Consider the following 23,252-nt stretch of genomic DNA (forward strand, 5'->3'; position numbering starts at 1 on the left):
GTGGCTCAGCAGTTGAGCATCTGCCTTCAACTCAGGGCCTGATCTCAGGATCTGGGATCGAGTCCCACACTGGGCTCCCTGCAAGGAGCCTACTTCTCCCTCTGCTTGTGTCTCTGCCTCTCTCTCACACTCTGTTCACACTCTGTTTCTCACGAATAAACGAGAAGAGAGAGAAGAGAAGAGAAGAGAAGAGAAGAGAAGAGAAGAGAAGAGAAGAGAAGAGAAGAGAAGAGAAGAGAAGAGAAGAGAAGGAAGAGGGAAGAGGGAAGAGGGAAGAGGGGAGAGAGAAGAGAGAAGAGAGAAGAGAGAAGAGAGAAGAGAGAAGAGAGAAGAGAGAAGAGAGAAGAGAAAAGCCAGCCCATAAAGAACATGCTCACAATCCCAAACTATAAATACTGGTAACACTCCTTACTATAATCAAGTAGGAAGAACCAAGTAGTAGTAAAATAAGACCTCAAGACCTTCACATAATGTAATTACCCAATATAAATATGAAATCAAAATAATTTTGGGACGCCTTTCACTCAGGGTGTGATCCCAGAGTCCCGGGATCAGAGTTCCACACTGCACTCCCTGCATGGAGCCTGCTTCTCCCTCTATGTCTCAGCCTGTGTCTCTCTCTCTCTGTCTCTCATGAATAAATAAAATCTTAAAAAAAAAAAAAAATCAGAATACTTTTGGTATTTTAAAAATACAAACAAATGAAAAACAGCAGCAAACACTGCTAAATCTAATTTTAAGGGAAACTATTTACAGTAAAACATGTATGTGTGTTGTGTGTGTGTGTGTGTGTGTGTGTATAAAGCATATAGGAATAACTCAAAGAAGATGTGAAAAATCTCTCCAGGGGTCAGGGGGAATGTATATACTATTCAAAAACACAGAAAATTATAGCTAATTGAAAGGCAAATAATGTTTATGAATGGGCAGACACTATATTATAAAGATAGCATTTTCTCCCTAATTAACCTGTACAGATGGTCCCTGACTTACAATGGTCCGACTACTTCTCAACTTTCCAATGGTGTGAAAGTGATATGAATTCAGAAAAAAACATATTCTGAATTTTGATCTTTTCCCAGGCGAATGATATGTAGTACCTATTTTCTCATGATGCTGGGAGCAGCAGTGAGCCACACCTCCCCATTAGCCACATGATTATGAGGGTAAACAACCAACACACTTAAAATCATTCTGTACCCATATAATCCTTCTGATTTTTCACTTTCAGCACAGCATTCAATAAATTACATGACCTATTCAACACTTTATTACAAATTAGGTTTTGTGTTAGATGATTTTGCCCAACTAAAGACTAACATAAGTGTTCTGAACTCATTTAAGGTAGGCTAGGCAAAGTTGTAATGTACACGAAGCTGGGTGTATTAACACATTTGGATGTTTGCAATTTACAATGGGTTTATTGGGACATAATCCCATCAGCTATTAAGAAAGATCTGTATATTCATAGGAATTCCAACCAAAATGCTAACAAATTTTTTAAGTGAACTTTCACAGGATTCTAAAATGTGTAACAGCAGGATGCCTATGGGTGGCTCAGTCAGTTAAGTATCCCACTCCTGGATTCAGCTCAGGTCATGGTCTTGCAGTCATGAAATCCAGCCCCACACTGGGCTCTGCACTCCATTCAGAGTCTGCTTCAGATTCTTACTCCTTCTTCCTCCCCCTCTGCCCCTCCCTGCTTGCTCTGCATCTCTCTCTAAAAATAAATAAATAGATAAATAAATAAATAAATTTTTAAAGCTAAAAGCACAAAAAGTCAACATCAGTGAAGATCCTCTTCAAGGGACACCTGGGTGGCTCAGCAGTTGGTGTCTGCCTTTGGCTCAGGGCGTGATCCTGGAGTTCTAGGATCAAGACCCGCATCAGGCTCCCGGCATGGAGCCTGCTTCTCCTTCTGCCTGTGTCTCTTACCTTCTCTCTCTCTCATGAATAAATAATATATATATATATATATATATATATATATAAAATCTTAAAGATGAACAAGGTATATGTGGAGAGTGAAATTATGTAAATGAACAACAGTTTATTACTTATTATAAAGCTAAAGTAAGATGGAAAAAATGGGGGAAAAGTCAAGTGTATTCGTTATCTATTGCTGCATAACAAATTACCCTCAAACTTAGTGGTTCAAAAACAACAGTATGTTATCTCACAGTTTCTTCGAGTCAGGAATTTGGGAGTGACTTGGCAAGTGATTCTGGCTCAGTGCCTCTAAAAAGGCTGCAGTGATAATGTGAGCCAGAACTGTAGTCATCTGAAAACCTGACCATTCTAGAGAATCCACCTCCAAAGTGGCCCATTCACATGACTGATATTGGCAAAAGGCCCAGCTTCTCTCCACTTGGGCTTCTGTACAGGATTGCTACAGCGGCAATCATTTTCATCTAGAACAAGGGATCCAAAGAGTAAAGAAAAAGCTGTGTGCCTTTAATGACCTAGCTTCAGAAGTCACTTTTAATTCTCCTGTATTTACTCTCTTAGTTTCCCAGACCAGTTCTGAGTCCCTGTAGGGGACACTATAGAAGATTGTAAATACCAGAGAGAAGAACACTGGGGCCATCTTGGAGGCTGGCTACCACACCAAGTCACAGTAGGCTTAGAATAAATGTTCAACTTACATAACCAACAAAGGATCAGTATGCAGAACTTATCAAAATTCTTGTAAATCAAAGTTTTTTAAAATGTGAGCAAGCAGGATGCCTGCGTGGCTCAGTGGTTGAGCATCTACCTTTGGCTCAGGGCATGATCCCATGGTCCCAGGATCGAGTCCCACATTGGGCTCCCTGGATAGAGTCTGCTTCTCCCTCTGCCTCTGTTCTCTGTGTCTCTCATGAATAAATAAATAAAATCTTAAGAACAAAATGTGAGCAAGCTAAAGAAAAATAGAAGATATACAAATAATTCATAAAAGCAGCAACATAAACTGCATATAATAAGCATTCAGAAAGTATTATTCATCAGTACCACATAATTCTTGCTATTTGCTTTAAATATTTTTCTAAAAATAATACATTTATGTTCATTCAATCCTTCTCTCCCCACCCCCATTTACCCCTGGGACCAATGTCCACTCTAGAAACTGGCTAGGGATAGAGGTTCAATTTGTGGCCACAGAAGAGACACACACTAATGTACCCAACACCATGAGCCCACACTCTGAAGCTGGACTCAGAAAAGTGATGGTCACAGTCAACCAGTCATAAATATGAAAAAATAAAAAAAATCAGTAGGCTTACAGTGAGCTATTTACAAAATGTCAACTTCAGTTATTCAGTATAAACATATGAATTTTGCTACCCTCTAGTATTCTATAACCTAACATTTTTCCCAACAACTACATCATTTCCTGATTATCCTTTTTTGGTCTCAGGATCCGTCTTATGCTATTTAATTACTGAGGACCTAACAGAGCTTTTCTTTAGATAGATGGGTTTTATCCATCAATATATATAATATTAGAAGTAAAAATTGATAATTTTAAAATATTAATATTTCAATAGTCGATAATTCACTTTTATTAAAATTAAATGGTACATTAGTTTATTTAAAAATAAAACTGCATGCTTAAACAACATTTTTATGAGAAATAATTATATCTCCAAAAACAAAAAGTTTTAGTTAAGAGTGGAGTTGTTTTTACACTTTTAAACCTCTGTAATGTCTGGTTTAATTAATACATTCAGATTGCTGAATATATGCTTTTGCATTTAATCTGTTGTGACAGATTGTTTTGTTGAAGAATATGAAGAGAATAGCTATGTATTTTTAAAAAGGGAAGACTATTTTAATGGCCTTTCAAACAACAGTGTGGATATTCTTTGATTGAATACAAAAATATAGAGTCAAAGCATCTGTCTGGCTCCGTTGGTAGAGCATGCGACTCAGTGTCATGAGCTTGAGCCCTGTGCTGGGCATGGAAATTACTCAAAATTTAAAAAATACATATACACACACACACACACACACACACACACACACACACACAAAGTGTCTTTCTTTCTTTCTTTCTTTCTTTCTTTCTTTCTTTCTTTCTTTCTTTCTTTTCTTTCTTTCTTTCTTTCTTTCTTTCTTTCTCTCTCTCTCTCTCTCTCTCTCTCTCTCTCTCTCTCTCAGAGAGAAAGTGTTTGCAAGCAGGAAGATGGGGAGGGGCAGAAGAGAGAATCTTAAGCAAGCTCCATGCTGTACTCCAAGACATGGAGCTCGATCTCACCACCCTAAGATCATGACCTGAGCCAAAATCAAGAGTTGGATGCTTACCTGACTGAGCCACCCAGGCTCCCCTGAAGTATATTTATTTCTTAAATGTCAGTAACAATGTGCAATTTCAAACCATACTGATGAACATTTACTATTCCACTATAGTAATATAGTGAACTTCCACTATATTAAAATCTACTTGTCTGCTTTACACTTTGAATCTCTTTCCTATGCATAATTTTGTAACATGATGCATTGGTCAACTGGTCATTTGGAAAATACTCGTTCACTGTGTAGATCTTCCAAATGTTGACATTTCATTGCACACTATCAAAAAAAAAAATTGAAACTTTGATACACTACCCAACCTTATCAGAAAAGCCTACAAATATTGAGAAGCTTTCAAGCTCATGGTTGCACATACAAGTTTATTCAAAAATCCTAATTTTCATTTAAAAGCTCAATCTCTATCACTGGCAGCATATGTTGGTTATTTTCCTTGAATGGACAGGCTCAATTCATTCATTTTTGAGAAAATGGCTGCCAAAGCCACATGTCTGAAAACCATAGTTTGTCAATCATTGTTTTTTTTTTTTCCCCCAATCATTGTTTCAAGTAAAAATTAGTTTCCACGAAAATAAAGCTTATTTAGCTTGGAATTCAAAGGACTGCACAAGTACTTTTCTTCTTATGCTTCAGTCTGCAGCAGAAACATTTAATGCACATTTCCCATTTCATCACACAGAATTCTCAAAAAAAATCAAGATTTAATAAAATAATGTCCTAATGCTTCATCAAAAACAAAATGAAACTAGCATGTTTTTTGCTGCTGTTTGTTTTTACTCTAAATTTATTGTGGTAAAAATATAATGACTCTTTTTTTTTAAGATTTTATTTATTCATGAGAGACAGAGAGAGAGAGAGAGAGAGACACACACACACACACACAAACAGAGGGAGAGGCAGGCTCCATGCAGGGAGCTTGATGTGGGACTCCAGGATCCCACCCTGGGCCAAAGGCAGTCACTAAACCGCTGAGCCACCCAGGGATCCCCAATACAATGACTCTTAATATGGTTTGGAAGCACTATCTTAATCCTTGCTAAGATGCCAGCAGTTTCACACATCACTGCTTTTGCATCACTAATATAAATACCAAAACAGTGAGTAAGGCAAATAATAAGTATTATTATGAAAAGAGTTTTAACTTTGCCAGTGTCTGAAGGGGAATCTGAGACAATCTCCTCAAAATTCTAAGGACCAACTTTGAGAATCACTACTTTAAGGTACTCTCAGTTAGGCTCTGCTAAGAATATAGATAATGAAATAAACAGATCCTTCTAAAATTTTCGGTGTACAGATAGTAGGCCATGTAAAAACTTAGGTATTACAACATTACATTACAACTCAGAGTTCATGAGTTTTTACATTATAAATTTTAAGTAGCTGGAGAGATTGGAATGCAAATGATTTTGTCAAGTGTGCTGTACATCACTGGATACCAGAAAAGTCTAGAAAAACACCAACAATTTAGGTTCCTTTGTCTTCTGTTTACTGAATAGAAGTAGTCATTAAAAAAATGGGGGACAAAAAAATGGGGGACAACTGGAAAATAACAGAAATAATAGTTTTTGGGGTCTTACCATGTGTCAGCACTATTATGAAGCACTTTACAATGTATTAACTCGTTGAATCCTCACAATAACACTATGAAGCAGGTTTAATTATTACCCTTGATTTACAGATGTTAAGTAACTTATTCATAGACATTCTAGTAGTAAATGATGGAGCTCAAAAATGAATTCAGGTACTCTGAATCTTGAATTGTGTGCGCTTAAACAACCACAGAGCATTTAACCAACCACAAAAGTATTTCAGTTTTCTCTGACACATCTTTAATGACTGCTTGCTGATGACTATATTATCATTCAAAAACTCAAGCTTGTTTATGTAAATAGGGTATTAGAGAAAGTAGGGCCTAAAAAAATCCTAAATAGATAAGCCACAGAACTAGCAAACTGCCATGGGGGGGGGCGGGGGGGGGGGGGGGAGGACGACAAGAATTTCCAAAGGCTCAAACAGAAGACTCCCCTGAGTGGCTCATAATACCCAGTGATAAAACACAGAACCACTGTGAGAAGATGCTCTTCACACTACACCCAGAGGTATCCCTCTTCCACTTACCATATTAAGGTTGCCATTTCAGACTTTTCACAGTAAGTTGAAGATTCAGAAATATAATCATTTTTTCACGTTGATTCTTCCATCATTTCCCACAAATAAGATTAAAATTATGCAGATAAAAAAGTTGGTATAGAATACAATCATAGAATTTTACAGAATAGGAACTTAAACTGTTCCTACTACAGAAGATGGTAAGAGGCTGTTTAGTGCCTTAACCAAGGTTACACAGCTAATTAACAGCAGAACCCAATGCAAGTTACTCTCCATCCAGTTCTTCATACATATCATGCTATCTTGGATATGCCCTACTATAAGTCTCATCCCCTTCAAGAGTTCATTTGAAAGTTTGTTCAGATGCATCAATACAAATTTGTATTTCTATTGATACATTACAGATCTATATAACACCCACTACTGACATCAAACCCAACCTGAAATAGAATTTTTTAAAAATGATGAAGCACTTTTAAAAGCTTACGGTTAAGACTCAAAAAGTATTAACTAATTTATCTATTTGGTTTTCCAAACACTTCAACAGTAAATAGATCAGCCATTATGGTCAAATATCTAAATTCATGTTTCTTAAAAGTACAGTAGATACCAGAAGCGCACTTACTAAAAATGAGATACCTAGGGGTGCCTGGGTGGCTCAGTCTGTTAAGCATCTGACTCTTGATTTCAGCTCAGGTCATGATATCAAGCCCTGCATTGGGCGCTGGACTCCTCATGGACTCTACTGGAGATCTCCCCCCCCCCCCCTCCCCGTCCCTCCCCATACTCGAATGGACACTCTCTAAAATAAATGAATAGGGATGCCTGGGTAGCTCAGCAGTTGAGCATTTGCCTTTGGCTCAGGATGTGATCCCAGAGTTCTGGGATCGAGTCCCACCTGCATGAGCCTGCTTCTCCCTCTGCCTATGTCTCTGCCTCTCTCTCTCTGTGTCTCTCATGAATAAATAAATAAAATCTTTTAAAAAAATAAAATAAAATAAATAAATACTTAAAAATAAATTCCTAGTATCATCCCCAAATCAACTGGGTGTCTGAAACTCTCAAAATGGCATTTTATAAAGTTCTCCCAGTGATTCTTATTCATTCAAAAGATATTTATTGAACAATCACTCTACAATATCCTAGTGAGAAACAGAAAAGCGAGTACAAAAGCATTTTATATATTAGCTGTGCTAAGAAGAAAAAAAGATAATAAGGGAGTGACCGACCTGAAGGACTACTTTAAAAAGAGCAAACACAGGATTTTTAGGTGATGAAAATACTCTGTGTCATATTATAGTGATGGATTCATGTCATTATATATTTGTCTAAACCGACGGAATGTACAAACACTAAGAATGAACACTAATGCAAACTATGGACTTTGGGTGATTATGATAGGCAAATGTAGGTCCATCAATTGTGACAAATGTACTACTCTGGTGGAAGATACTGATAACGTGGGGAAGCCGTGCAGCTGTGGGGGCTGGGAATGAATAGGAAATCCCTATATCTTCCTCTTAATCTTGCTATAAGCCTGAAACTACTCTAAAAATAAAGCCTTCAAAAAAATTTTTTTAAAAAGGGGAGTCATGGGATCCCTGGGTGGCGCAGCGGTTTAGCGCCTGCCTTTGGCCCAGGGCGTGATCCTAGAGACCCGGGATCGAATCCCATGTCGGGCTCCCTGGTGCATGGAGCCTGCTTCTCCCTCTGCCTGTGTCTCTGCCTCTCTCTCTCTCTCTGTGTGACTATCATAAATAAATTAAAAAAAAATTTTTTTTAATAAATAAAAATTTTAAAAAAATTAAAAAATAAAAAAAAAGGGGGAGTCATAAAAGGCCTTTCTGAGGAGGCAGCATCTGAAGTGAGGAACTCTTCACTCAAGAAAAGTGGTACTTAAACTTAGTGTGCATCAAAATCACCTGGACTTGTTAAAAACGGATGGCTGGTCAGAAGGTCTGGAATGGGGCCCAAGAATTTGCATTCCTAACAAGATCGCAGATGATGTTCATGCTTGCTGCTGGTCCAGAAACCACACTTTGGAGAACCACTGATCTAAAAGGATCAGCTAAAAAATGTGGATAACTTTGGTGTGTTACAAGAACAGAAAAAAAGGCCAGTTAGCAGAAAGGGTAAAATGCACCCGTCACTGTTTGAAAAACACTTAACATGTTGACTTGAGTTACAAGTTATGGCTCTCTAGACCAGAGAAGAAACCAGTGTTCAATAATACCTTACATTTGCAAGCATTTCACAGTATTTTCACATTTATTATTTCATTTGACTTAGTAAGATGTAAGTGAAGGATTAGCTACGTTTTGGAGATAAAGAAACTGAAGGACAGAAACATTATAAACCACCTTTACAGAAAACAATTAAGTGGCAGAACTATGTCCCCTGACCCCAAACCCAGTGTTCCTTCTATAACTTTTTTAAGATTATATTTATTTATTCATAAGAGACACACACAGAGAGAGAGAGAGAGGCAGACACACAGGCAGAAGGACAAGCAGGCTCCATGTCGGGAGCCTGATACGGGAGTCGATCCTAGGACTCCAGGATCACATCCTGGGCAGAAGGCAGGCGCTACACTGCTGAGCCACCCAGGGATCCCCTAGAACTCTTTTTTAAAGAGCAAAGCAAAGGATACATATAGGAGTTAATACTAATACATTATTTTCTAAACTCCCTGTCTAAAACTATGATGGCTTCCAGGCTTGATTTGTTTTAGCTACTAGTTAGAAAGCAACATTACCTTAAAATGACAATGCTTAGTCCCATCTACTTTTCACTCCTAGCTCAAAAACAAAGGATGGAGAATGAAGAGGGAATTCACAGACTATTACTCTCTCTCTCTCTCCTGCATAAATATCAGAGAGCCAATTTCATAACCTCAGTCTTCCAGCCACATCAGTCAAACACAATTCTCATCTTGTGTTCCTTCTAAATCTCTCATCTAATCCAGGTTCCCAAAAGAACACTGAATCCCACACATCTCCCTATACTCATGAGGCCATGAGCAGTTAGTTATACACACCCATTATCCACCCTCCATACACCCATTATCATTTAGTAACTTCACCATCAAATCCTTATTCTTAATGTAACATTCTTACCTGTATGCCTCAATAATACTTCAAACACAAAACACCCATAACTGAAATCATTATATCCTCCTTTCACCACAAACACATACACACCTGCTTCTGTTCCTGAATTATTTGTATTAAAAGCACTGCTACCCACCTAACAAGAAACCTGGAACTCATCCTAGACACATCCTGTCTCCCCCACACCAATCTCAACACCTCCCAACTTCATTCCCATGGCTACTTAGAATTATTTACTACTATTAATTAAATAGCTGCCATTTCATTACTAACCACCATGTACTAGTTACCCTACGTACACACTTCATTCTATCATAACCCCATAACCACATGAGGTAGGTAATTTTGTCCTTGTTTCCAAACTGAAAAACTTAAGGCTAAAAAAAAATTAATCTGGGATCCCCGGGTGGCGCAGCGGTTTGGCGCCTGCCTTTGGCCCAGGGCGTGATCCTGGAGACCCGGGATCGAATCCCACATCGGGCTCCCGGTGCATGGGGCCTGCTTCTCCCTCTGCCTGTGTCTCTGCCTCTCTCTCTCTCTTTGTGACTATCATAAATAAATAAAAATTTAAAAAAAAAATTAATCTATCCAAATCATAACTGGGAAGTAAAAAGTAGACACCCTCACAAAGTCCATACCTTTCCCCCATATCAAAATGCTTCCTTAACATCTGTTATTAGTGCTTTATTAATTCCAAATGCTCATTTCTCTATAAACTGTCAAGATTCCCGTCCTCCAGCCCTGCCTCCCCTTCCTCTTCGATATGTGATCTTTTTGGATAACAAAAGTGATTCTTTTATCCTCTTGATAAAAAAAAAGCCCTTGGGGCGCCTGGGTGGCTCAGTGGTTGAGCCCCCTGCCTTTGGCTCAGATATTGATCCTGGGGTCCTGGGATGGAAGTCCTGCATCAGGCTCCCTAAAGGGAGCCTGTCCCTCTCTGTCTCTCATGAATAAATAAAAATCTTAAAAAAAAAAAAAAAAAAAGGCCTTCATGGACACCTTGTCTACACTGTACAAGACATACTTTACAGGATGAATCCCAAACCCTTTAGTACAGGTCAGGAATCCTTTACTTGAAGTTCCAAATTTCAAGAGCTTTGAAATGTGAAAGTTTTTCATGAATCTACAACAAAACCCTCCCTGAATTTTAAGTTATTAATGTCTATTCCATTAATGGGATACTTGTATGTTTCACTGCAGAAACATGAATGTGTTTTATAATGACTAGTTAACCTTTAGCTCCAGAGATGTGTAAAGTACCCTGTACCCTGAAAACTCCCAATCCAGTGAACTCACCCTTCAAGAAACCTGCTCAATGGTTTCCTTTTCAATAAAGTTCCCCTGACCTCCTGATTTGTCGCAACCACTGTACCAAGTACCCACTGCCACCACTGCTGTTGGCAGGATATGTGTTTCACCTATAGGACTATGAACGAGCCCTTCACTCACCATTTTATTCAATCCTAATACACTGTCTGGATCAGAAGGGGCTCCTTAATTTACAATGAAACCCAGCTGTCTGTAACTCCCCATTCCCTTCAAAGCTCATTTCTCCTTCACCCCTGAACCTGAGGATATTTCCCAAAACATGCAGGCCCTTCAAAGCTCTTCCGATTCCAGAGTTCTCCTTCCCAATGTCATCCTAAAACTACTTTCCATCAGACGGCTTCTCTCAGCCCCAAACTCTCCAATACCCTTTATCCGCCCCTATTCAGTCCCTAGTCCTCCTGTCCCCCTAGCCTCGAACGTGTCAAGTCCTTCCTTCCACGGCAAGTCATCCTCACAGCCCTACTACTTACCTACTCCCTTCTCAGTGCCTCTCCCGCTACAGGCCTCTCCTCCCTCAACACTCCTGCAAAGCGGTTTCCAGCCCGTCTCCTGCCTCCGTCCGAGTCCAGCAGCTCCGAACCTGCGCTCGGCCGGGAGTCCACGCCTTCTCCGCCAGGATCCGCACACCCAAGGCTCCCCTGCGGCCCGTGTCCCCTCCCCCCGCCTCCAGCCGCCGGCACCCCTCCCTTCACCCCCCCCCTTATCTCTGGCGGCCCACCTTCTTTGGAAGGCGTCCCGGGGCCGTGTCTTTCACCTCTCGGACCCCTCGGGTGCGCTCCGGTCCGAGGAGCCCCGGGCCCGAGCACCTCCGTCCCCAGACCCTCCTCGGCCCGGACCTCGGGCAGGGCCTGCCGCTCACCTTGCTGGATGTCGCCGTTGCTGCCCCCCGGGATGGGCACGCTGAGCTGGCGCTCCGGCTCGGGCAGGCAGCGCAGGCAGAAGGAGTGAAGGCAGGGCAGCAGCTTGGGCTCCGCCTCACGCCGGCTCTGCAAGCTCTGCTGACACACGGCGCAGGTGTCCAGGAGCGAGGCTGGCGGTCCAGGAGGCGGCCCCGCCGACGGACCCGGAACGGGAGCCGAGGCTGGGGCTGGGCCCGGCGTCGCTGCCGCCCCCCCGGGAACTCCAGGGCCCACTGAGGCCGCAGGGGCTGAGGCAGCCGGGGCCGAGCCGGAGGAGGCCGCGGACACCCCCCCGTCGTCGGGCCCGGCCGCGCCGCTCTCCGCGCCCGCCCTGCCGCCTTCCTCCTCCTCCTCCTCTACCAGCACCGCGGCGAGAGGCGGCTCCGCCTCCTGCGCCGCGGGCCCGGCGGCCCCGGCAGTTACCGGCGCGCTACCGCTGCCCCCGCCGCCGCTCTCAGCCTCGCCGCCGCCTTTGTTTTCCGCCATGTTTTCCTCTTTGAACCCGCCGGACCGCCCCGCGCCGCCCGCCGCCCGCGCCGCCGCCGCCGCCGCCGCCGCCCCCAGCCCCAGCCGCAGCCGCAGCGAGAGCGGCAGCCGAGAGCGAGCAGGCAGCCGAACGAACGAGAGCGCGCGCGCACGCGGCGCCCCCGCCCTCGCGTCGCGCGGCTGAAGGAGAGCGGGCGCGGCGCGCGCACGTACGCACGGACGTCCTCCCGAGGGAGGCGGGAACTCGCGGCGCGGGCGGGGAGTCGGCCCCGCCCCCTCTCCGGCCGCCGGCCCCGGCGTGCTGCGTCCGCGCGGCAGCCCTGCTGCTCGCGGGAGTCTCTGGAGCCGGCGGCCGCGGACGCCGAGCAGCGCTTAGTCGGCGGCAGTGGTTGTGAAGCCGGACGCGGCGGTGGTGCGGGGCGAAAAGCGGGAAAGGGTAGGAGGCGGGGAGGCCCGGACCGCTCGAGCCGGCGACTCCCGGGGGGCGCCGTCCCCGGGGGCGGGCGCGTCTCGGCGCGCACCTCGCTCGTCGCACGGTCGGACGCCGCAGCCCGCCGGCTCCGAGGCGCGCCCCTCCTGGGGCTCCGTGCCTGTGCCGGCTGCGTTCCTTTGGGTGGTTGTGCCATGGGGAGTCGTGAAGAGGGGCCTTCCTCTGGAGGCCTGCCAGCAGAAACCGGCTGAAAAGATCCCGTGAGGAAGAAACTCTTTAACAGCTATTTTTAGCTTCTTGAGGTGGTTGATTCTCAGACGTTGCTGCGTGTCAGAAAACCTACTGAGGAGCTTTTTCTTTAGGATTTTACTTATTCTTGAGACGCACAGAGAGAGAGGCAGAGACACGGGCAGGGGGAGAAGCAGGCTTCCCCCAAGGAGCCCCATGGGGACTGGATCCTGGACCCCAGGATCCCGCCCTGAGCCACCCAGGCGTCCCCTGAGGAGCTTGCTCAAAGCAGAGATGCCAGGGCCACACCCCAGACCTGCAATCAGGAAGTGAGGGTTGTGGGGGAGGGCTGGTGGATGTTGAAAAGTCGCTTCGGCGGATTCCGTGGTGCACCGGTATCAGGTCCTGAGAGTCTCACTTAAGTGTCTTGGGGTGGGGGGGGGGGCTTCCAAATGCCCTAGTAATATCGGCAATAGGCGCTTTCAGAAAGGTTTGTCTTTATTTGAAAACAAGTACTGGGGAGGTTTATGTGGAGCAGCGGCTGTTTTAATGTTGGGATCATGAAGTGCTTTCGCCTTCTGACAGTGTCCCCAAGGAACTGTTAACTCTTTGAGCTCGTACAAGTCCTTAAAGTAAACCACCTCGAAACATTTTTTTTTTATCTCCTGGCTCAAAAATACCGACCTCTTAACTATGTATTGGGGAGTGTTTTCAGAGATTACAGCAGAAAGCAAAGGAGATCTGTGCCTTCAAGGAACTTGCAGTCTAACGGAGATTGACGGTAAATTGACAGTAAATTTATGCCAGGGAGTGATAAATACTATGAAGACCAAATAAGAGTAAAAGAAATAAGAGATGACTGAGGAAGGCCTCCGCTGATAGATGAACAATACTTGTGGGTTCTTGCAGAAGAGTGTACCAGGCAGAGGAACAAACAGTAAGTACAAATGATCTGAGGCAGACAGGGATTCTTGGCTTGTTAGAGGAACAGGGAGGAGTCAGTGGGCCTTGAGTGGTTTGAACAAGGGAGACAGTAGTAGAACATGAGATAAGAAAATTAAGGGGGCCAGGTCATAGGACAGAAATGATCCTCAAATTTTTAAACTTCTGTGCCCTTGAGAACAACTTTGACAAATTATTTTCTCAGACCTCTGTAAGTAGTTGACTCTGAAATATTTCCTCATGCATGTTAGTTGCCAAGAGTGCAGTTACTGACATTTTGGAACACTGACATTTTAAAATTGTTAAATTACTTTTAAATCTACCCAGTGGAGGGATCCCTGGGTGGCGCAGCGGTTTAGCGCCTGCCTTTGACCCAGGGCGCGATCATGGAGACCCGGGATCGAATCCCACGTCGGGCTCCCCGTGCCCGTGCATGGAGCCTGCTTCTCCCTCTGCTTGTGTCTCTGCCTCTCTCTCTCTGTGTCTATCATGAATAAATAAATAAAATCTTTAAAAAAAAAAAATCTACCCAGTGGAAAAGTAAACACTAAAGTGGTTTAACAAACACCACCATGCAGTTTAAGCACCAACATCCATCAAAAAATATATCTTGGGGGCGCCTGGGTGGCTTGTCCACTAGCCTCCATCACTTGACTTTGGTTCAGGTCATGAATTCAAGGGTTGAGATCCAGCCTCAGGCTGGGCCCAGGGCTCAGTGGGAGTCCGCTTCAGATTCTTTCTCTCCCTCTGTCCCTCCCCCTGCCAACTCAAGTGCTCTCTAAAAAAAATTTTTTTAATGTATTTTGTTAAACACGGAAAAAAATAAGTTGTTACTGGGAATGTCTTAATGAGATGGCTGATAGTTTTATTTTTCAATTAGTTCATGTAAATCTGGATGTGTATAACATTTCTATGAAGAGACAGGGTGTGGTGTCGATTCCATTTTTCATTTTTATAGATGTATTTTAAAATGCATTAAAAATGTGTCTGTACATATTTATTTATATATATGTGTGACTAATTCTCTTAAAACTATTCTTAACTTGGGGCACCTGGCTCAGTTGGTTAAGCATCTGCCTTGGGCTCAGGTCATGATCCCAAGGTCCTGGGATTGAGCCCCATGTCAGGCTCCTTGCTCAGCAGGGAGCCTGCTTCTCCCTATCCCTTTGCCCCCAGCTTCTGCTTGTTCTCTCTCTCTATGCTTTCTATCAAATAAACAAAGTCTTAAAACAAAAAAAAAATCTATCCTTAACTTGTACCCATTGGAAAAATTTCCTCTGCTGGAGCATCCAAGGACTACTCCTAACCTAGTTTTAAGATGCTGAGTGGGATGGGAAGGCTTGGATGAGTTTTGAGCAAAGACTCAAAGTAGTGAAGAGTCACTATGACTGCTTCCTAGAGGGATCACATGTCGGGGTTCAGAGCAGAAGAAAGACCAGTTAGGCTGTTACTAGAATAATAGTCAAAGAATACTGGGTTTTTGGACCTCCATGGTATATGTGCAAATGGTGAAAAATACTGAGTATATATAATAAAGAGCAAATAAAGAATTTTCTCCAAATTCATTTTAAATAAATAATGGGGCTGAATCTCTCAACCAAAAGTTTTGCTTCCTTGAATTTTTTCTTAACCTTTTGATGCCTATCACTTGCCTTTATTTATTAAGAGCTAGTATGAAAGTGTTTTTGAAAACTACATAATTTTCTAGAAATTACCCTTTGTGAAATTTACTGTGTGCTCTGAAATGGCAATCCCTGGAATTAAACTGTCACACAATATTTGGGGACATTTAAATATGCCCAGGTACATCTTGAGACACCTGGCTGGCTCAGCGTGTGACTCTTGATCTTGGGGTTGTGAGTTCAAGCCCCATGTTGGGTGTAGAGCTTATTTTAAAAATAAATAAACCGGGACGCCTGGGTGGCTCAGTGGTTGAGCATCTGCCTTCAGCTTAGGGTGTGATCCCAGAGTCCCAGGATCAAGTCCCACATCGGGCTCCTTGTGAGGAGCCTGCTTCTCCCTCTGCCTGTGTCTCTGCCACATTCTGTCTCTCATGAATAAATAAAGTCTTTAAATAAATAAACCAGCAGACAGACACCCGGGTATGTCCTTGATTTGCAATAGTAGCTCAGAAGTCTTAGGGGAAAAACTGAAATCATTCATGAGGCTGAGACACCATATATACAAATCTGTCAGATGGAGAATGCATAGCATAGAGGCTGAATATATACCCTGGAGGCAAAATGCCTGATTTGAAGCCTCGTTCCTCCGCCTACTAGCTGTATGATAACTTAGTTAACTTGCCTTAGTTTCCTCAATTGTAAAAAGGTGTTTGATCCTAGTAGGACCTACCTTAAGGTTGTTGGACAAACACTTGTAGAGTACTTACAGTACCTGGCACATTACAGTAAACCTAAAATGAATGTAAAAGTAGACTCAGAGTTCCCTAAAGGGACTGAACTAGAGGGAGAAACAGGTACCTCAGAGAAAAATCTCAAAAAGAGAAATTATGCTATGTGCTAAACTTATCAGTGGATATAAGTAGAGGTTGTGTCCAGCTATTCCCCTGGCCAAGGCTACTTTTTACTTCTGACCCTCTTGCACGAGCATTATGAGAAAAACAATTCTGAAATAAAGGAGAGCTATCTGTAGGTGCCTGGCAGCTCTGCCATACAGAAAACCTCCCCTGAAATTCTTGGTAACCAGAAGCGGAAGGAACTTTCCAGTTGTCCAGAAAAGAGGAAGAGCACTAGAAGTGAATGATGTTAGATAGGTGAACGATGGGGATCCCTGGGTGGCTCAGCGGTTTAGCGCCTGCCTTTGTCCTAGGGCACAATCCTGGAGTCCCATGGAGGCTGCTTCTCCCTCTGCCTGTGTCTCTGCCTCTCTCTCTCTCTCTCTCTCTGTCTATTATGAATGAATGAATGAATGAATGAATGAATAAATAAATAAATAAATAAATAAATAAATAAATAAATCTCAAAAAAAAAAAGGTGAATGATGGTGAGAGCATAATCCATGGCTGGGCACAGGAGGTTTGTGATAAGACAGCAGCCCAAGAGGAGCATGAAGACTTGTAAGGGCAGGTTCTACAGCTCTGGAGCAGAGCAAACATGGTCAACAGAAGGAGCAGAAGAGTGCCTGGGCGCCAGCAGAGGAATGCTGAACTGTCCTTGAGATTTGGGGCATTTCTTGAATGTCATACTTATTCTCATGAGTGAGCAAAGCCAACAAGTCTTGAAGGTGGAATTTTGTGATTTAAAGTTCACTTCTCAACATAGATTCATAGGCACATGCACCTTGGACTTAGTGGGATGTCCAGCTTCAGAGCAGGAACCTTCCTAACACGATTGTTGAAAGAGGAAATAAAAAGGGGTGATATTGAGAAGAACAAGATTTTTAATCCAGAAGTGAGTCCAGTGCCACACTGAGGAAAAGGAAGACCAGCACAATAATCCTCATAGTTTATTTGGGTAGAAGACCAGTCAGGCCCCTGGATTCACTGACACCAACAGAACAAAGGATCACCTGAGGAGAGGTATAGAGTATCCCAAAGTAGTACATACCTGAAACAAAAATAATTGGCTAGCATTAAGAAGGCTAAAAGGGCAGACTTGACAGCTTATCTCAAAAAAGCTATTAATGAGTATTAAATAGTTGGCCACTGCCTTATTTCTTACAAAACAGAAGTGTCGGGATGCCTGGGTGGCTCAGCGGTAGAACAACTGCCTTTGGCTCAGGGTGTGATCCTGGGTCCAGGGATCGAATCCCACATCGGGCTCCCTGCATGGAGCCTGCTTCTCTATGTCTCTGCCTCTCTGTGTCTCTCATGAATAAATAAAATAAAATCATAAAATCTTTTTTTAAAAAAATGTCTTAACTTCTTTTAAGAGTACATACTTAAATTGACCTCATGCAGGGACACCTGGCTGGCTTAGTCTATAGAGCATGTAACTCTTGATCTTGGGTTTCTGAGTTCAAGCCCCATGTTGGGGGTAGAGCTTACAAAAAAATTGACTTCATACAGTAGAATTCTGATCTTGAATGGCTAGCAATATTTTTGTTAGTTCTGATTTAAATAAAACTGGCTTATGGTTAAATTAATACAATCAGCTTTTTAAATTTTGGTAGCAATTCAAATCAGCAAGTGCTAGCACTGTTTTCCCTTCTAAAGATATAAAGACTTGATTAGTAATATGTTCAACTTTTTACAAAGATGGTGAATGCCATCTCAAACCTTATAGGAGATTGCTTTTTTAGATTTACATAGCTGGCTATATTAATATATTTAAATACTGAGGAAATATCTTCACTGCCTCATAGAACTGAGCAAGACTCATCTTTCTATCAGTGTTCATTAGGCTGTTTAAGAGCTGAAGATAAGGTAGTAATGTCCCATTTATCTTTTTTTTTAATTTATTTATTTATTCCTGAGAGACACAGAGAGAAGCAGAGACATAGACAGGAGAAGTAGGCTCCTCACAGGGAGCCCGATGTGGGACTTGATCCCTTTACCAGGATCACAACCCAAGCCAAAAGCAGACGCTCAACCACTGAACCATCCAGGTGTCCCCAGTTTATCTTTTCAGTCTTAACTATGCGAATTAAAATTCCCTGTATCTAAAATGTTGCCTTTTATTTAATGAAAGGCACTTTAGTGTGACTTATGTATAATTTAAGAGAATATTTAACACTTCTCACATTTTATAAATAATCTATAAGATCACATGCTTTTAAAAATCAGCATGACAGATCTAATAGCAAGTTACACTTTGCTTTTAAATCCTTTATTATCGGGATCCCTGGGTGGCGCAGCGGTTTGGCGCCTGCCTTTGGCCCAGGGCGCGATCCTGGAGACCCGGGATCGAATCCCACATCGGGCTCCTGGTGCATGGAGCCTGCTTCTCCGTCTGCCTGTGCCTCCGCCTCTCTCTCTCTCTCTCTCTCTGACTATCATAAATAAATTTAAAAAAAAAATAAAATAAATCCTTTATTATCTAAGTAAGACTAAGTTATAATTCAGGATTCTTTTGGAATGCCTGGCTGGCTGAGTTGGTGGAGCATGCTACTTGATCTCAGGCTGTGAGTTTGAGCCCCACGTTGGGTGTAGAAATTACTTAAAAGAAAAAAAAATTTTTAAAGCTATCTTTAAATAGCTATTAACAGGGATGCCTGGGTGGTTTGGTGATTGAGCCTTTGGTTCAGGGCATGATCCTGGAACCTGGGATCAAGTCCCTCATTGGCTCCCTGCGGGGAGTCTGCTTCTCCCTCTGCCTATGTCTCTGCTTCTCTGTGTGTGTGTGTGTCTCTCATTAATTAATTAATTAATTAATTAATTAAAATAAACAGCTATTCACAAACAAAATTGTAGAACTCCTATATATACGTATGACTGGTATTGGTATTTTTGTCAAGTCATTAGATGGATTAAAGTAGAGGATATAACCATCAGCACAGATCTGTAAATTATGTACTCAGAAGGCTTAATATAATGAAAATCATAGATAATGAAAAAATGAAGTTCACCATCAGCATTTTATGATGTTGTTTAAAGTACACTTCAAATTCCAGGTTCTATGTTGTCTGAGTTGAGAAGTACTAGTACCAACTAAAAGGAAATGATGGCAGAGTTGAGCCTAATTGCTAACTCTTGTTTTTTCTGTATTTCTAAGGCCTTCCAGCAGCACATTAGTAATCTTAGTAATAAACATGACATTGAAACAGGAGTTTACAATTTACAAAGTACTTTCACATACATTATCTCTTTTTTTTTTTTGAGATTTTATGTATTTATTCATGAGAGACACACACAGGCAAAGACGTAGGCTGAGGGAGAAGCAGGCTCCTCACAGGAAGCCTGATGTGGGACTCAATCCCAGGACTCCAGGATCATACCCTAAGCCAAAAGCAGATGCTCAACTCCTGAGCCACCCAGGTGCCCCACATTATCTCTAATTCTTGCATCCAGTAAGATACATCCCAAATTAGACAATAAAGAGACATCACTTGAGTTTACCATAATGTATTAGCTGTTGTTACACAATAAGGTTTTCATTTTTCTATTTTAACAATACTGTGATAAACATTATGATGAATAAATCTTTGCATGTTTAGAATTATTTCTCTTGAATGTACCTAAAAATAGAATCACTGATTCAACAAGTATACCCAGTATAAAAGTCTTTTTTTTATATATATTTTATTTATTTATTCATGAGAGACACAGAGAGAGAGGCAGGGACACAGGCAGAGGGAGAAGCAGGCTCCATGCAGGGATCCCGATGTGGGACTCGATCCCGAGTCTCCAGGATCACGCCCTGGGCCAAAGGTGGCGCTAAACCACTGAGCCACCTGGGCTGCCCCTATAAAAGTTTTTAGTAAATAAATTTGAAGGCTTCCTTTTAGGTTATCAGATAACTAGATTGTTTTTAAATGTATTTTGCTACTATAAATAAGGTGGAATTAACATGCATTCTTTTCTTCAAATTTCAATTTGTTTCTCCAAAAATCTCTCCTTACAGAGCATCATCCCTCAGTCCACCGTGGCCTGGCTTCCACTATCACAACCAAAACACCTCTTGGTAAAGTCATCAGTGACCTCCACGTTTTGAAATCCAGCAGACATAGTTTAGTGCCTAAGCTTATTCATCTTCCGTGGGGTTTAACACTGTTGGCCATTCATCATCTGGAATCACTTAACTTCCTTGGCTTTCATGACACTCCACTCTCTTGGTTTTCCTACTACCTCTTAGACTGCTGTTTCTCTTTCTTTTTTTTTTTTTTAAAGATTTTATTTATTTATTCATGAAAGACAGAGAGGGAGAGAGAGAGGCAGAGACACAGGCAGAGGGAGAAGCAGGCTCCATGCAGGGAGCCCGATATAGGACTCGATCTTGGGTCTCCAGGATCACACCCTGGACCAAAGGTGGCGCTAAACCGCTGAGCCACCCGGGCTCCCCTGCTGTTTCTCTTGCAGACATTGTCAGGGGTTCCCAAGACCAGACAAGAAGAATTCACAGGACTCAGAAAAGCTATTATACTCATGGTTATGGTTTATTACAGTGAAATGATACAGATTAAAATCACCAGAGGGAAAAGGTACATGGAGTAAAGTCCAGGAGGCAAAAGACATAGGGTTCTAGGTATCCCCTCCCAGTGGAATTGCACAGGCATTAATTCTCCCAGCAGTGACGTGTGACAACACACAGGTTGCCAAATGGGGAAACTCACCCAAGCCTTGGTGTACAGGGTTTTTATTGGGGAGCTGCCATGTAAGCATGGAGCACGTGCCTAACTGATCCCAGCTACTTGGTCTCCAGCCTATAGAGGGGAAACTGGTACAACATGGCCTGGGCCTCAGGCATACAAAACACTCTCATTACACAGAGTATTCCAAGGACTCAGATACTATCTCCTAGGAGTCAGTGAAGCACCAGTTTGATTAAAGACAGGCATTTCTTTGGAATGTGCGGGGTTTAAGCCATCCAGGCCTACTAAGCTAGCCCTTTCCTGAACCCCTCACTCTTATTTAATGTTAGATTTTCTCAAATACTGACTCTAGACCCCTTATCTTCTCAATCCATTTTCTTTGCCCCTAGGCAAACTCATCCGTGTTACAGCTTTACTTGCCATGAATGCAGTGATAATTTCTAAGTGTGTAGTTTCAGCCCAGGTCTAACCTTTGAAGTCTAGATCCATCTTGACAACTGCCTATTTAATATCTCCACATGAATGTCTCAAAGGCACCTCAAATTGAGCATGCCCAAGACTCAATAATCTTCTCCCTCAACCTCTTCATCTTCTTCCACAGTCCCTACCTCAGTGAATGTTGTCACTGGGGTGTCTGGGTGGCTCAATCAGTTGAGTATCTGACTCCTGGTTTTTGGCTCAGATCATGATCTCACAGTGATGAGACTGAACCCTGGGTCAGGCCAGAGTCTGCTTCATATTCTCTCTCCCTTTTCCTCTCCCTCCTGCTCACACTCTCAAATAAATGAAGATTTTCAAAAAATGCTGTTATTTATTCACTTAGTTGCACTAGAAAGAAAAACATTTAGGAGTTAAGTTAACTGATTTTACTAATAGATTGGCTATAGGAAGGGGTCAACCTTAAAACCTACAACTTCTTGCCCCTCATATCCAACCTATTACCCAGTCCTGTCAATTTGACCTCTTTTTTTAAAAAAAATATTTTAGTTATTTATTCATGAGAGACACACAGAGAGAGGCAGAGACATAGGCAGAGGGAGAAGCAGGATCCCCATGGGGAACCTGATATGGGACTAGATCCCAGGACTCAGGATCATGACCTGAGCCAAAGGCAGATGCTCAACCACTGAGCCACCCAGGTGCCCCTCAATTTGACTTTTAACATTTCTTCAAATCCCTCCATTTGTCTCTATTTCCATTGTCACATGGTAAATCAACTCACCACCCTCAAGATACCACCACCTTCACCTCCACCTGCACTTGTGACTCCTTTGCAATTCATTGTCTAAAGTGCAGTAAGAGTAATTTTTTCAAAGGGAAACTGATCCCTGGTTTCTGAGCCCTCCTCTCCATGACTTTCTCTTGCTTTAGGGATGAAAAACAAAATCCTTAAGGGCCTAAAAGACCCTTTCATTTGGGCCTGGGCTACATTTTTAGCCACATAATACCCCACTTTCCCCATGATTCTTACAATGTAGCTACACTGGTGTTTCAGTTGCTTCACTGTGCCGTGTTCCATCTTGCCTCAGAGACTTTGCACATGATATCCTCAGGCTTGAATGATCATTTCTCCTATTAACACCATCCACTCTCCAGAGTTAATTCCTACTTAAACTTTCGGGTCTAGGCTTAAGAAATACTTCCTCAGGCAGCCCCGGTGGCGCAGCGGTTTAGCGCCACCTGCAGCCCAGGGCGTGATCCTGGAGACTCTGGATCGAGTCCCATGTCGGGCTGAGTGGAGCCTGCTTCTCCCTCTGCCTGTGTCTCTGCCTCTCTCTCTGCATCTCTATGAACAAATAAATAAAAAATCTTAAAAAAAAAAGAAAAAGAAAGAAATACTTCCTCAGAAAGCTTCTGTCTAAATCAGTTTTCTTTATGGGGCCCCTGGCTGGCTCAGCTGGAAGAGAGTGCGGCTCTTGATCTTGGGTTCTGGGTTTGAGCCCAATGTTGGGTGTAGAGATTACTTTAAAATAAATAAATAAATAAATAAATAAATAAATAAATAAATAAATAAATAAATAAACAAACAAACATTAAATCAGTTTTTGTTCTTAGATGTTCTCACAGACACCTGTTTCTTTTCTTCAGAGCTACTGTGAGAAGCACCTTAGTATAATGGTTAGAGACAGGAACCACACTCTCTGGGTTTGAATTCCAGCTCTACTTATTAGCTGTGTGACCTTGAACAAGTTACTTAACCTGTCTCTGCCTAAATTTCAT

The 23,252-nt window shown here is 42.6% G+C and overlaps 1 protein-coding gene across 2 annotated transcripts in view; it reads right to left on the bottom strand.

Annotated features, from left to right (window-relative positions):
- The window catches only part of TRIM33 (tripartite motif containing 33), a 113,350-nt gene extending 101,126 nt beyond the window's left edge, over window positions 1-12,224 (bottom strand). For both annotated transcript variants that reach the window (XM_038561828.1, XM_038561827.1), the window contains exon 1: window positions 11,698-12,224. In XM_038561828.1, coding sequence (XP_038417756.1) covers window positions 11,698-12,223 — 526 coding nt within the window. In that variant the 5' untranslated portion in view covers window position 12,224. The remainder of the gene's footprint in view (window positions 1-11,697) is intronic.
- Window positions 12,225-23,252: the final 11,028 nt, after the last annotated feature.

This window comes from Canis lupus, chromosome 17 (assembly GCF_011100685.1).
Source record: "Canis lupus familiaris isolate Mischka breed German Shepherd chromosome 17, alternate assembly UU_Cfam_GSD_1.0, whole genome shotgun sequence".
In the NCBI taxonomy this organism is placed as follows: Eukaryota; Metazoa; Chordata; class Mammalia; order Carnivora; family Canidae; genus Canis; species Canis lupus.